Below are 16,493 nucleotides of genomic sequence, written 5' to 3' on the forward strand. Positions count from 1 at the left end.
CATATATATATATATATATATATATATATATATATATATATGTGTATATATTAACACATTGTTCCTTAGCTTCTTGAAAGCATTTGTCTATAAGTAGTCCTTGATTTTGTCGCTGGTGATAACGAAAATAAGGCTACACTGTCAGCTTGCCAAAGGTAAATAACCTTCTAGAACTTGGACTGGCTTTTTCAGGTTTATGCAGCCATGTGGCCAGTGATCTGGACTGCCATGCGCACTTATGTGCCCTATGTGACCTTCCCAGTGGCCTTTGTGGTGGGGGCTGTTGGATACCACCTTGAGTGGTTTATCCGGGGAACTCCTAACGCCCCAGGAGAAGAGAGGGGCATTGCAGAGCTAAGGGAGGATAGGAAATTAGAGGAACTGACCGGTCAGGACAGCACACTGGTTCTCAGCCTCAAGGACAAACTGGAATTCACACCAAGAGCAGTGCTGGAAAGAAACCGACCAGAGAAGAGCTAAATTTTAGTAAATGGCATGAAGTCCTGCAAGATCACCATATAATGATGTGCAACTTCTCAAACTTTGGGCTCATTTGTCACACTCAACGGCCCCAGGGACGGGAACTTGATCAGAAATCAAGAAAAAAAAATCGACCTTTTTTTTGTTGGATTTCATACCCATTCCTTTGTCACTTCATTCTGCCACCCTAATTACATGGAGTCTTGCTGTAATATTTACCAGCCCGGCTGGAGGAACTTGATTGCTGAGAGAAATTTTTGAGTCTTCTTAATATTCATCTTCTGCCCTTAGGCATGCAGACACATGACTATATCGCACAAGTCCTAACTTGGAAAGCTTTAATAAGTTTTCCATTCGTGCTCCCTGTCATATGCTTATGAGACTGAAGCTCAAAGAAAGACCACCTTTGTTAAGTTTTTTGTTTGTGTGAATAAAGTGCATCTATGCAAGGCAACACTTGAGTGGGACTAGAAAATGTTTGAGACGTTTGAACTTTGAGTGGCTGAAGCGATTCAGAACACTGAGAAATACATACAACAAGCTCTGTCATTGTGGTCATTTGCTAATTAGTAATAATGAACACAGTGAATAGTGAGAAATGAAAGGCAAGTTTTGCCTCGGTGTCCTATTCGGTTCATGTAAGTACTCTGCACACACTTTGAATATCTGGACCGGAAGGTAGAGGTCTGCACAGGACTATTTTTATTAATTTTTTTTTAATTTGACTTGAATTTATATGAATTATCTTAAGACACAAAACTCGTTTAATATTTTATGCAACACAGTAGAAAAAAAAGTGTCAGAGAAAATAAAAATGTTGTACAAAAATTGTATTTCTTATTTTTATTCGTCTTGTCAGGATCCAATTCATTTAACATTGACAACACAATAGGGAAAAGTGTCGCAGAGAGAGAGAAAAAAAAAATAATTGACATTTTTCTGTTAACAGTAGGAAAGTCGCAGAGAAAAATAAATAAATACGACATCTGTCATTTAAAATTATAGGCTAAGCAAAATATAAACAAAACCGAGTTGAACGTCCTTCAAGGACAGCGCATCCACACTTTGCTCCATCCTTATTCTGCTCTGTCACTCATCGACAACCTGCCTGTTCTGTCTGAGGGCCATATATTTACCACCGGTACAGCCTGCTCTGAGCATCATTATGCACATGCTGCGCACAGACCCCGCAAATAAAACGCATGACGCAGAAAGCATGCGTGCAGCGCGTGCATAACAGTCTGAGTGCAGGATGTACCGGTGGTCAATAAAAATAAAGCGCAGATAAGCTGTTCTGAATGGACGTCGGGAACGGGATATTGTTAGACCGCCCGCTCCCGTTCAAATTACACCAAAGTTACTGACCGCTACCAAAATCTGGTCGGTAGCCGCGGGAATGCAGACGTCTACCGGAAGGTTTAGCTGGAATTTCAAACCAATTATCTGTGGTTTTGAGTCCTTTTACATGTACAGTAGTACAGTGAACTCGTACTGTTGCAGAGATTATTACCCATGTACAGTATTGCTTTCCTACGCATTGTTATGGCTAAACTGTCAGTGATAATTGCACATCTAACTTTTGTGCTGAAGTGTGTGGGAGGCTGCCTTGTGTTCATATAATAAATGTACAGACACACTTTAATTTTGGCACTGGGTTTGTCAGATGTTCTTTCCAACTTGTGTGAATTTTGCACATATATCATAAAGAAAACATAACAAACACAAAACAACATCTCCAAGGTGCTTCAAGACACCTACCTGCAAAGCTACCTGAGAAACTATGCGCAAGAGAAAGCTGCTTTAAACGCAAAGGATGGTCACACCAAATGTTGATTTAATTGAGTTAATATAAGTTAATTGATAAAGAAAATCTATTTATTTTTAATTAACTATATTAATGATATATTCATTATTTTGGTAGCTTCCTCATTTTACAGCATTTTTACACAAGTGCCTACTGTAGCTTTGCAGGTAGGTCTCTTGAAGCATCATGGAGCATCTGGATTTAGTCTGTCTCAGTTTGTTCTGTTTCTTCATGTAATCTCAGACAGACTGGATGATGAAGAGATCAGATCTCTTTGTGTAGCACAGGCTGCTGTCAGACTCCTTGTGCAAACAAAAATCTCACTGGTTTATTACAATTAATTGCAAAATGAATGTCTGGAAATGTAAACTGATATTTCCTACTGACACACTACAGCAAAAGATAGAAATAATTGACTTAAAACCATTTTTAGCTGGTGAAAATACTAGTGTTTTTTAAATCAGTTAACACTTTGAAATGATTTTTTTAAGTTAAACTGAATACAGTTTAATTTGAGAGTTTTTAGTAAAAATATATTTTAAAACATTATGTATTTAAGTTTCTCTCACCACGGAAATAGCCACAGAAACTGGCATGGTGTCAATATTTTAAGTTAATTGTGTAATTGCTGCATTATAGATTTATAAAGTGTTTTCAAACAGTTCTCCCTGTTATTAAAAAAATAGTAATGCCTTTACATTGACTTCTATGATTTCGAAGGACAGATGTATGGTCTGTTTTCTATGCTGAACATTCTTTTTCTTTCAGCACACAGCTTGATTAATGGAAACCAGAAGAGCAAGACCACAAATCCCCAGAGTGTACTTAATAGAAGTAACCCTAACATTTTCCAGCATAAGTTGTGCTTCATTGCTGCCAACAAGCAGTGAAAGTGAAACTTTATGAGTGCTGATCTAGGTTTACATCAGCAAAGTGCATAAATGCTGATACCAGGCACCGGCGGCTCGTCTGCCTAAAACAGTTTTCTATAAAAGGTTATATTAGAAGCAATATTTCAGTTGAGTTCAGTGAATGGCTTGAAGTCCGCCCTAAAACATTTACATCACTGTAAATGCAATGTAAGTTTTGCTTCACATTTAACTGATTCTGCCTGTGTTGATTTCTTTGCCGATTTTAGGGAAAATGTGTCTGTCACTTTCTAATGCCACACTTTTTAATGTCACTTTGACTTCAAGTCCCCACAACAGTATTCAAAGGCTCCATGATATTTTCCTGTTGTTTTGTGATTAAGATTTTTTAAAATATTTTTATTCACAGTTTCTTCCCAATATTTTAGAGCTTGACATACCTAAATGCATGTTCTTTCTTTTTTTCATTCATCTTTCTTTCTTTCTTTCTTTCTTATTTTTTTTATCCAAGTACATGCACCAGTTGTGACCACACCACACTTCATTATGCCATTTGACAATGCTACAACTATTTTACACATGACATTCAAAAATATTTATTATATTCAAAAATGCCCACAAAGTTATGGGATTTTATTATTCCAAATCTAGTAATCACTCTTTAAAATTAGGCTACATCATACAGAATTTTACAGTTTAAGAAGTTAGTTGTTTTGTCTCATTTTAAATAATTTTAAGACATCTTGAGGCCCCCTTGGAAGTTTTCAGAGGCCCCTTGGGTCATTCTGTTTAGTTTTTTTTTTTGGCCAATGAAAGCAGTCATTGTGATTGCTCGCTCAGACTGTGTCTGTAATTTTTTTTTTTTTATGCAGCCTAACGAGAATGTCATGCCTACATGTGGGTCATATGACTGGCTGTATTTGTACAGGTACTCCTATTCCCATACATCCAGTAGTTGTGTGAGAGAGGATGTGCTGTCTGGATTGTTTGTGCCTTACCAGGTAGGAGACTGTGGGTTTGGTGCTGGAAAGGTGCTAGTATGTCCCAGAGGACAAACAGCCCTATTGTTCCTGAGTGATAGGAAGAAGGAACGACGCCTGCTGGCCTCTCTCAGCCCTTCAGTCAGGATGTGTACAGCCTCTCTGCACAATTACAACATAATTATTCACTGTAGATTCTCATCAGCGACAGAAACAATGGAGATACGCTCAAAATCCTCCCCTTCCTATGGGCTCAACTTTCAGTTCCCACAACCAGTTACTTCTGTCCCCCTTTGAACCTTTTTAGATAGTTAGAAACTGACTTCCATTCCCCCAATATGGCCCCCTAGGGTCTTATCAATAGCCCATTGTCCCATTCCAGATAATTTGCTAACTGTGAAAAGTGAAAATAAGTGTCCTACCACTTAGAAAAATACCACAAGAAGTTCCTGATTGTTTTTAAGGACAAGGCATTGTATTTCATTAGAATTATTGTTTTTATAATACAAAATCTCATCCTGGAGATATTATAATTCCTGTTTATTACTGGCAAAAAATAATCATGAAGTTCAAATATTGATGGTTAATACTGATATGTTTACATTTATGGGCCAATGAAAGCAGTCATTGTGATTGCTCGCTCAGACTGTGTCTGTAATTTTTTTTTTTTTATGCAGCCTAACGAGAATGTCATGCCTACATGTGGGTCATATGACTGGCTGTATTTGTACAGGTACTCCTATTCCCATACATCCAGTAGTTGTGTGAGAGAGGATGTGCTGTCTGGATTGTTTGTGCCTTACCAGGTAGGAGACTGTGGGTTTGGTGCTGGAAAGGTGCTAGTATGTCCCAGAGGACAAACAGCCCTATTGTTCCTGAGTGATAGGAAGAAGGAACGACGCCTGCTGGCCTCTCTCAGCCCTTCAGTCAGGATGTGTACAGCCTCTCTGCACAATTACAACATAATTATTCACTGTAGATTCTCATCAGCGACAGAAACAATGGAGATACGCTCAAAATCCTCCCCTTCCTATGGGCTCAACTTTCAGTTCCCACAACCAGTTACTTCTGTCCCCCTTTGAACCTTTTTAGATAGTTAGAAACTGACTTCCATTCCCCCAATATGGCCCCCTAGGGTCTTATCAATAGCCCATTGTCCCATTCCAGATAATTTGCTAACTGTGAAAAGTGAAAATAAGTGTCCTACCACTTAGAAAAATACCACAAGAAGTTCCTGATTGTTTTTAAGGACAAGGCATTGTATTTCATTAGAATTATTGTTTTTATAATACAAAATCTCATCCTGGAGATATTATAATTCCTGTTTATTACTGGCAAAAAATAATCATGAAGTTCAAATATTGATGGTTAATACTGATATGTTTACATTTATGGTGGAATTTGTCAAGGAAAAAGTAATATTAAAGGTTGACAACCTGCCACAAATCCCTGATATTTTGAGCATTAGACGTTGTTTTTCATCAGTTTCATTATTGCTTAAACTTGAAACCTGAGTCATGGTTCATAGTCGGGATGTTATTTTAACAATGATCTGTCTTCAGAATCAATTCTGTCTTGTATGACTGTGTACTATCTGATCAGGGGCCCATTCTTCGTACATCGCTTATTTCATCCGAGATGAAATGTCACATCCAAGATGATATCATCGCGCTAATCAGGATCTGGCTAATTCGGTTCTTCGAACGCAGCTGTTGCTGATGATTAGAATGGCTGGATTGAGTTATCTGAGATAATTGCGCATTCATGGGTTGGTATAAAAGGGGCTATGTATCGATACTCGAAACCACGATCAGCAATGCAGCGATTGGCTGCATGGCGGCAAGACAGCAACGTAATGACATCATATAATTAAAAAAGACACCTGACGAAAAGCTTCATAATATCTGCCACTCCCATAATATCTTTCATCACTCAAATTAATGCACGACTCTACATTATCTGTATAGCATGTGCGTAAGACTCGAATACAGTTAGGAAGTATCATTTTATGACGAATAAATCTCTCAGTGAGTAAAACTGGCTGTGTCTATAGTATTAAAGACCACACAACATTATTATATTATCTTTAAATACATTTTTAAATGATTATCATTTTAAATTATTGTCCATGGATTAGTGGGGTACTCTTGTAATAAAGTAGCGTTGGTAACGGACAGATTTTAAGTATCAATTCTGCTTAAAAAGATGCCATCTAATCCTGTTTACATGAAACAAGCCTGCTCCCAAGCAGGTTTAAGCTTACGGACCTGTTGCTATGACAGCAACTCTGGGATGAGCTTCGAAGAACCAAACTATTCAAGATCATGCCAAATCGTCAACAATCAAATCCAGTTAACTGAGTTAGCGACGTACGAAGAACGGGCCCCTGCTCCTTATCTAGATTAAAAAGCAATGTGCTCTGACTCATCTGTTTCTCTCTGAGATGAGTTGTTCATATGATGATGTCATGAAAATCTCATAGACTAGCACTGAGTGACCCAAGCCATACTGTACAGAATATCGTAGAGACTGGTGGTGGGCTGCTTAAAATATCCTAGCAGCCATATAGCAATGCACTAAAACCCATCAAAAACACTCTGGCAACATGTTGTATTGGCAATTATGCAGGTAAGCACCATTCCTATTGTATAGAAATATATTTCATTGTAAAATACTTTCATTTAGTATTGTACTTGCACGTAATTCACAGTTTGAAGAGCTGATGACATCCTGGAACTGCTGCAGGTGGGATTTTACCAAAAACAATGTAACAATGTCCACCGCTGGGCCATTGTAAGGCTGAACAAGCCTGCACAGCCAATGCCTGGAGTGACCAATGGAAGAATCAGGAAACAGATACAGCCTATTTCCTCCAGGTTGTCTAAATTAAGGATTGAGTTAACTGTGAGTTCTTTAGACCACCTGACACCTGACATTTGTTTTATGAACCAACACACTTCAGTTGTAATGGTTGTTACTTAACGTAAATGCTGTAACACAAAAGACATTTTCCAAATATCTTTCACAACGAAACAATGTCATACAGGTTTGAAATGGCATAAAGGTGAAGAAATAGTGACAGAATTTCCCTTTAACTAATGTCGAATCTAACCATGTTAACCATGTCTAATCTTACCATGTTTTTAAAGACTCTACCATTCAAAAGTCTGGGGTTAGAACAATTTTTAGAACTTTTATTTTGCCTATTAAATTGATCAAAAGAGACAGTAAAGACATTTTATTAATATGTAAAATATGTTTTCATAAGAAACTTCTTGGAAAAACATTTTTAAAAATCTTACCGACATCAAACTTTTGAATGGTAGTGTAATTTCTTAACATTCCACAAGCACACTGATTTTCAATGACATTCTTGTGGGGTTTTTTTAGGTCTCTGTTGTCCCTTTGTAGATTTTTTTGACTTCTTGTTATGGCTATCACTGAGAAGACATGGTTTTTAATCAGTTCAGCTGGCAGGAAGTACATGTGACCATTTTGCACTGCATACATTGGCATATTTGCCTGATACTGCGGCCTTCAGACCCCCTACAGAAAGAAGTTTGGCACTCAAACTTAAGTCCCCATGGGAAGCAGGTTGACTGGCCACTCGTAGCCACCGCTCATCCAGAAAACACCCACACACCTCAGAGCCTAACACAGACTGCAGTATCTAAGGTACGTACCATTCATAGAGTGCTTTAAAACCTGTTTGTTTTTCCTGTCTGAGGCTGGTACGCAGGGAAAGGGAAATGTATCAGCGTTTGGAACAACAATATCAGGATGCAGGAAGCGACCCGCAAGAGTGGCAGCTCATTTTCATTGGTGCTACTCTGTGTAAATCACCTAAGGGTATGCGGGCAGGCAGTGTCCCTGCTGGGTTTCACAAATTGAATGACCTTTGTGACTGTATTCAGCAAAGTAACCTCATAATAGCTTGAAGAGAGCAGGCATCCATGACTTTTGTTTTTTTCGTATCTAAAATGACATACATCTGTTTGCCTGGTTAAATCAACTTTGCTGGTCTATTTGATGCATGTGTGGGCATATTAAAGCACAGCTGGCACGATTCAGCTTTTGTAGGTGGTAGGCTGAAGACAAACAAAAGAAAACACTGCAGAACAAGGGCTTTTTTCCAAACTAAACGGCTCTATCAGATGGAGAGAGTTTGACAGTCTACCAATCAGTCTCCCGTTCACCGTCTTTGTCTTTGTTGAGGGGAACTAAAGAAGTCAGTCCTCACCAGCTGTTTGCTGACCCACACATCTTGTGTAACACCTCTAAAGCCTTGTATTGGCAAGAGATGACAGGCTAACCTTTCGTGCAGGCCAGCTGCGATAGAGAGAACTATGCATTGGGCAAACACTACAGGTTATGGTTGGCAACCCCACAAGCACAAGATTCATTAATCTTTCATAGACTGGAGCCTAACTGCGCAGATAACGCCCTGTAATAAAACACAGTTTCCATTAGCCAGCAAAACATACCTTTTGAGGGGAAAAAGCACTGTTTATTTTTTCTTATTCTCATTGTATTGTTTTGATTTGACCCTTTCCATAAGAAACTGCCCCACCTTGTAAATTACCCGTCATTCCATCTTTTCCTGCTACAGATAAGTGCTTATCATTGTTGGGACGGCTCAAAATTGCTAAAAATGACTGCTGTGGAATGTGCTGTACTCATGCCCAGACAGGAAAGTAAAGGCCTTGATGATATCGGAAGGCTATCTACTCTGAAAAATGTTGAAATATTTTAAAACAACCAACAAATAACACCAGTGTGAGGCAATGAATTGTTGTCCCTATTTGTTCATATAAATATTTTAATGTTTTAAGTGTATTTATGAAGTGTTTACTAGGGAACAACTGCTCACTTTGTATATCGCTTTAGTAGTTACACAGTTTGCATAATGCAGTTTTATATAACCCAGGCTCATTGGGAAAACCTAAACATGCCTGTGTCAAAATGTCTGCGAATTAATATTTTGAATGTGATATGTCCTGTGAGTGTAGCTAAAACCACGTTTAGCTTTTTCCAAAAAAGATGAACGTGAATCTGGCAACAATTTATTCTTGGGTTGGGTTGCGTTGGTTGTTGTACGTACACTCATAGTTACGTATTTGGAGTTTTGCGAAAATATAGATGCACGTTTTTCCAATAAACGTGCCCAATTGGCTATATAGGTTCATACACGGCATGTTTGAATTACAAGTTACATTGTTCACATCCTTGTAGTACTTGTAATTACAATTTGTAAAGATGCCATTTTCTAAGAGTGCCGACTTGTGCCACCTAAACGCTGCAACGTCATACAAACACTCAGCTCTGAAATGGCAGCTGCTTCAGTTGTAAAATGCAGTTATTTTGTTATACTTCTGTTTAACAATTACTATAATTGACTGATAATCTTAATAATTAAGGATAATATGAAAAGAAACAAAAAACAAACAAAGTTTAAAGCATTTGAATTACTTGTTGTATTGCGGTTTTGTCTGTCCACCTTATTTTTAATGTAAGAGCGGTGTAACTGTTTTTAGTTTGAACGCTAATAACGACTATACTGCAGAATACTGTATATATCGACCTAACTAACAAAGACCTAATCATTTCAGAAGTCCAAAAATAGAAGAATTTTAATGAAAATAAATATTAAATCAAATATAAAATAATTCATAAATACTCATTCAATATTGTATATACAGTTGGTTGGTATGGTTTAACTTTGATTCTTGTCTCAAATGCTGTACATTATGAACTACCTTAGTTGTACCATATCAATCATTAAGTTCAGTACTAGATATTTCTAGACATTGTGCTTGTTTCTCTTAGGCTCAGTGGTTTGAGTATTTCCTGACCTTGAGCTTCTCAAAACTAATCACTACTTGAGAGGCTCCCGTATCTGGCCATAGATCACAAAAGACAGTTGCCAATCCCAAGGCACAGACCATTTCTCTGCCTATCTAAACAAAGGAAATGGCTCTCGAATGTACAGTAAACCACTAACAGTCATTTACACATGTAGTTCCCCAAAATGTAGTCCTTGGGTCTCATTTAGTGGTCCTCACACATAATGTCTCGGTTTGTCTTCAGTTTTGTGGTGTTTTTTATGAAGATTGTTTTTGTTTGTGGCAGGTTTCACATTGCTCATGCAGTTTGAGTAGCTAGGAAGCATGTCCTCCGCTAAAGGAGGATCTCTTTTATCCCAGTCCAACCCTGATGCAGGGTAGCCATCATGTGCTACAGGAAGAAAGAGATGGTTTCTTTCCTCAAACGATGGTATTTGAGCTTTAGCTGGTGCTGTTCTAGAAGAAGTCACCCTAATAAGTTTATTAATCTCCTCCTCGCTTTGATACCTCTTCTCTAGTCGATGTGTTACTGCTAGCTGAAGCAGATGGAGAAGCTCCACAATGTTGAGGAGAACAGAGACCGCAGCAATGACCTGCGTGTATATGGTGAAGATTGTTTTTTCTGTGGGTCGTGAGACAAAACAGTCCACTGTGTGAGGACAGGGAAACCTCTCGCACTCATACTTTGCCTCGATTACAAACCCATAAAGGATCCATAGACCCACAATGAAGCCAATCTCAATGAGAACCTTTAGCACTATGCTAGTCGCATAAGCGCACAGCAGTTTCCCTTTGAGCTTTGGAGGTCCTGGAGCGCTGTGGTTCTTCTCTTTTTCCTTCTCCTCGCTCTCTTCATCTTCCTCCTTTATTACCTCCAATTTAAACTCGTTGGTTTTTCTCTGTCTTCTGCCCTCCTCCTCCGGCTTCTCCTCCAGACTCTTTTCAGTTCTAGTCCTCAGGGCCACATAGCCAAAGTAGAAAATGGTTGGTGTTGAGACGAAGATGACCTGCAGAACAAAGAAACGGAAGTGGGAGATGGGAAAGGCCTTGTCATAGCAGACAGACTCACAGCCAGGCTGTTTGGTGTTGCAGACAAAGTCAGACTGTTCGTCGTCCCATGCAGATTCGACCGCCGTGCCAAGCACAAGCATGCGGAAGAGGAAGAGCACGGTTAGCCACACGCGCCCCACACCAGTCGAGTACTCCTGACCTTCCTCTAGCAGGTGCTCCAGAAAACCCCAGTCAGCTCTGGACATCCTCTACACAGGCAGAAATACAGGCTTGAGAATGTTAGTCATATATAGAATCACTGATTCTCCTCTAAATTATCCAGGTAGACAGCATGAGTCACTCTTAAGACCACCTCAAAGAATAATGCCTCTGATCATTCAGGTTGTCCGGATTTAATAGGGAAAAGGCTGATTCTGTTTTTCATTTCTCCTTCAATTACTGAAGCAGGTTGCATCTGGCAACATACTTTTTGAATTATACTATATTGGGATGCACAATATATTATTTAGTTATTAGCTAAATATTAGTGTTTTCTTTTCTTTTCTTTTTATATATTGGTATCAGTCAAACATTGGATAATTATTTGTGCAGGCTTATTTACTCTATTCTGATTACATTTGCCATCACCTAAAAACACTAATAAAAATGTAATAGCTTTTAAATGTAATTATTAGTAAATCTCAAAATTAATATCCATTGTTCATTATAATGTTGTGATGCCTACTGACTTGTAGTGCACATATCTGGTTTTAGTTTTTAGTGTTTTATTTGTAATGTATAAATAAAAAGCACAGGAAATAATGTAATAATATTTAATTAGATATCTGCATTTACATTAAAATACATATCGGTATTGATAATACCAGTTATCAAGCTAAATTACCCTTTTAACAGTACTAGAGAGAAAAGAGCATGGATGACCGACCCTGGCCCCTGCGCAATGAGAGTTAGTCATCATGGACAGAGAGTTTAATAATGCGTAATCAAGCGTGTGCTTCTAACGAGAAAGCCCATCTCTTTTCACAGAAAGCCCATGGGATGCATGGCCCACAGCATTCCCACTTAAAACGATTCACATTTGTGTAAACATCCCATCAACGCTGCTAAATAGCAAACTTTCCTTGTGTTTTCTTATTTATTTTCTAATTTATTTTGGCTGGAGGCTTGGTTTGTTTGTGTTTGCTTACATGAACACCGGGCAGATCTGTTCTAAACTTCTAACATTGTTCTAAGAAATACTTTTGTGTCATGGCTAAATGGGATTATCTTAAATAGATGTAGCCAGAGGAACTGTCTGATGTAGTTATGTCTTGTATAACAATGAAATATGAATTTAGGAACTTTAGTTCACAGATATTTTGTATTCATCTTTATCATGCAGCACTAAACAGTTTTCAGAAATGTCTCTAACTTTTTAAGAAAATTTCATGTTTCAGTTTCTTTTCTTTTTTTAATTATTTCTTGACTATTGTGAACATATATAGTCTACAGTAAGAATATATATATATATATATATATATATATATATATATATATATATATATATTAGTATATACACACACATACACTTTTACAATCAGAACTAAAACCATAACAAAAAGGGGTAGTGTTTTCAATCATATTCAATAAAAAGTCAATAACAAATATTATATACAGCAGTTCAGAAGTTCATGTATATTCGAATAAAGAGCATTTCAAACTTTACATTTTTTGAATTCACAATGATATATGTCAAAGATTAAATAACCTAATTTGGTTGTTGGGTAAATTTATTTTATCATGGCAGCACAATTAAATATTTCGTAGCTTCACTGTTGACTGAACTAGTTTATCATATATGAACACTCTTACCTGTCAACCCTGTTTTATGTTTATCGTCTGTTATCTGTGTGAGGAGATTCTACCGCTGAGAGTTTTATAAGCCCTTGTGATCGAAGCCCAGCCGTTTAATCAGAAAAAGAAACAAGTGAGGGAAAGGAACTTTCCCATGCTTTATAGTGGCCCTCCCACAGGAACTCAGTGCAGGAAAGGGAATGGATGGATTCAAAAATAGATTTTCTGTGCTGAGCCTTTCAAAGGCCAATTTCGTCATGGAGAATTACAGTGTTTGAACATGCATATTGCAGTCTGACCTATTTTGAACTTCAGTTACGTGTATTTCTTGTATTTCAGAGTTTACCTTATGAAAAGACGTAAGATTATTTTTTAATTTGCACCTAAATAATATTTCTTGGTAAAACCCTAACCATGGTTTAAAATAATTATATATGCATTATATGACTGATGTGTAATTCTATATACTTCATTAACCTTAAGTAAATTTTTAGGAGATTGACAAAAAAAATGTATGGAGAAACAGATCTGATGTGTATTCTCTGTCTTCACCACAGGGAGGCCCTACAGACTAGCAATGTAGAGGCAGATGGATGCATAGAGGAGTGCACATGCTAAAATGACTAATTATTGTAATTTCATTCATTTCAGCATGACTTGATCTTTTATTCTTCCCTGCGCAGGTTAAAGACATAAAATGAAATGCTGCCTAAAAAAGGCACAATAAATTGATGGCCAAAATATTTCAGATGGTTGACATGTTGATATGAGGCAGTAAGCTGGATCCACGTTTCACCCTTTCTAATACCTCAGTGCATTTGGGTATAAGAGAAGTTTATCCTTTGATTTAGGTAACTTTCATGCCCCATGGATTTTATTTTTTTATTTTTTTGTCTCCGCTAAACCTTAAGTTTATAGCTCTGGGGGGAAAACAATCTGTTTAAAGTGATTATTTAATTTAAAGCAAAGAGCTTGTTGTGCGCTCTCTTATGACATTTTTGGAGGGATAATATTAATAATTCATGTACATATGAAATATTCATTCTTGTAATGCTTTTCATCCTCTTCCTTTGTTTACTGCATTTTGAAAACATTTCAGTATGCTACAGTTAGCACAGGTCGTAGCAGAGAAATATGCTCCTAAAGCCTGATGAACTAAATCCTAGATAACCCTCTGAAATATTAGCACATTATTTCTTATTCTTGAGTCCTTCCATTTTTTTTATATCAACTAATGACTTCAATGTTTATTCCCATGGACGTCTTTTCCTTGTATTCAGCATCACAGAAAGCAGAAACAGTTTTCCAGTGAACCATTCCAATCAGTGCTGCACCATAAAAACGGTCAATATGCTGATAGGTTATTGACATAAAGACTTCTGTTTAATCTGCCGGCAGGTTACAGGCAAGAAAGCATTTCTAAAGGCTGGTTAAATTGACAGTGAATCACCCTGACATGCCGAGCTCATGGTGTAGGATTGTTATTATGCTCATAAATGTTTGCTTTGAGCAGTAAAAGGTGCCAACATTTATGATACCCAACAATTATCCTGGAACACACTATTTTATACATGATTTAGTAATTCTGTATAGTCTACTATTAGGTGTTAACAGTGTCATAAAGACTACCCTGCTTATGCTTAATACATTTTATTACTAGCATAAATATAATTTTTTATATAAACTAATTGTTAACATATTAGGTAATTATTCACTGCCTCTTATGTTTTTCCAAACTCATATGACTTTATTTAAATTTTTTAAGAATATCCTGGCCTTTTTACAATGTAATGAATGTGAATCAGAGCTGGGGCTGTCAAGCTCCAAAATGACGAAAAACATCATAAACATGGTCCATATTATGCACTATATTCAAAGTCTTCTGATGCCTGAAATGTAATTTATTCACTGAAAAACTCTTTGAGAGTTCTAATTGTATAAAAAGTTTTTTTTTTTTTTTTTTGCTTTGTTGTTGTTTTGTTTGCTTTTTTGTTTTGTGTTGTATTTTGCTTTGTTTTATTTTTGCTTTTTGTGTCTTATGTTTTGTTTGAGTCAGAACTTAGAATTTTCAATTATTTTTGTTTTGTTTTGTTTTGTTTGAGTCATAACGTCTTTCAATGATTTGTTTACAAATGGGAAGTTCAAGTCCAATGATTTTGTTGCATAAAAGTTAACAACGCACTTGAAGATTATCAGTGAATTTATTTTCCTCATATAAAGTTATCATTTGACTTAAGATGACTTGTTATGTATAGTGCACAAGTCATTGGTTTTGAAGCTTGAAAGCTCCAGTTCTCTATTGATTTTATTTGTGTGGAAAAGAATGGCCAGTACATTATTACAATTTTCTCCTTATAAAAGAAATATTCACACATGTTTGGAACAACATGAGGGTGAGTAAATGGTGACTTGGGTGAACTAGTACATTAACTACTAATATTGTAAGCATTATATAATGTTGGAGTAAAGCGATCTTCATAGAGTATCATTTAGGCAAGAGAGGCAGAGGACAGCTGTGTGGGGGCACATTTCTGGGATTCAGTCGCTATCACATTTTTCATGTCCTCTGATTCAGTCTACACATGGGAGGTGGAGGCTGTGACCGCACACTAAATTCAGAGGTGACCTTTAGCTGTGATTTGACACAAGCCTCAGTGGAAATTTGATTTCGGTTTTGTTCTGTCCTACAATTGCCAGGACACACAGTGTGATGGAGACGTGTTGTGATGTGCCTTGTGTATCACAAGGCCATGTGATAGCTTGAGTGAATACAAATGTCCCTACTGCCTGTCCCAGAGTGTACAATTCATGAATGCATGAAACAAACATGTGAGCATGATATGAAAATATAACCAAGTTTATGAATCATGAAATAGCTTTGAGCTTACCAGTGCCATACGAGCCTGACTGTGATTTAGAAACAATCTGTGAGATGTTCACGCTCTAAATTGTGCTGATTGATGAAACATGCATTATAAAATTGTGGAGCCTTGTGTAAGGTTGAAGGCTCTTTATGTTAATACAGCATCAGACACTAAGCAGTCATTACTCAACCATGTAATAGTAAATGTGGCTTATCCTGTAATTATAGACCTGCTCTATCCCCTCTCTATCATATTTAACTAAGAACCCGTGTCTAAAGGAGAAATTAAAGTCAATATCACACAATACGTTTCTAAATGATCATTTACTAAAATGTACTAAAATTACCCTCCTCCAGATGTGTTTCGCCCATCACAAATCACCACTTTCATCCATAACTTATATCACTGTCATCTACAATTATAGTGCATAGTGGCAGGGGACTGTCTCTCAGGTGCTTAATTGAATCTGTACAGAAAGAATGATGCAAAAATGTTACCATAATATTGAGGCTGCACTGCTTCAAGCACTGTTGCTGAAACTTACATCAGAGATTCATAAGGGAAGTGTGCTTAATGAAGTTTTTACAATGGGATATAATATATATTTTTTGCAAGATTTTTGAAAAGCATAAATGTAATTATTTATCAGTAGTAGATTTGAACTAGTACAGTGACATTACATCTTTGAGATGTACAAAGTATAATGCTAAGGTTTCACTTATATATACAGTATATATAATTAGCAACAGATTGATGGTAAGACCTGCTGGCCTGACGCACCTCCGCCAGTCCCAAATATAATATATATA

At 37.1% G+C, this 16,493-nt stretch overlaps 2 protein-coding genes across 2 annotated transcripts in view; one reads left to right on the forward strand and one right to left on the reverse strand.

Moving 5' to 3' along the window:
• The window catches only part of LOC107563281 (small integral membrane protein 12-like), a 2,542-nt gene extending 1,309 nt beyond the window's left edge, over positions 1–1,233 (forward strand). Inside the window, exon 2 of the mRNA XM_016248102.1 lies at positions 193–1,233. Coding sequence (XP_016103588.1) covers positions 205–480 — 276 coding nt within the window. The 5' untranslated portion in view covers positions 193–204 and the 3' untranslated portion in view covers positions 481–1,233. The remainder of the gene's footprint in view (positions 1–192) is intronic.
• Positions 1,234–9,837: 8,604 nt separating this feature from the next.
• On the reverse strand, positions 9,838–12,930 carry gja4 (gap junction protein alpha 4). Its single transcript, XM_016248103.1, has 2 exons — positions 12,839–12,930; positions 9,838–11,235 (listed from the first exon to the last, which is right to left on the reverse strand). Exon 2 carries the CDS (start codon positions 11,230–11,232, stop codon positions 10,192–10,194), a length of 1,041 nt encoding a protein of 346 aa, XP_016103589.1. The 5' UTR covers positions 11,233–11,235; positions 12,839–12,930; the 3' UTR covers positions 9,838–10,191.
• Between the last annotated feature and the right edge of the window lie 3,563 nt (positions 12,931–16,493).

This window comes from Sinocyclocheilus grahami, unplaced genomic scaffold (genome assembly GCF_001515645.1).
Source record: "Sinocyclocheilus grahami isolate Dianchi unplaced genomic scaffold, SAMN03320097.WGS_v1.1 scaffold865.1, whole genome shotgun sequence".
In the NCBI taxonomy this organism is placed as follows: Eukaryota; Metazoa; Chordata; class Actinopteri; order Cypriniformes; family Cyprinidae; genus Sinocyclocheilus; species Sinocyclocheilus grahami.

What these genes read in the sequence shown, in the direction of transcription:
- gja4 (XM_016248103.1), bottom strand. Translation starts at nt 11,232, where the DNA reads ATGTCCAGAGCTGACTGGGGTTTTCTGGAGCACCTGCTAGAGGAAGGT.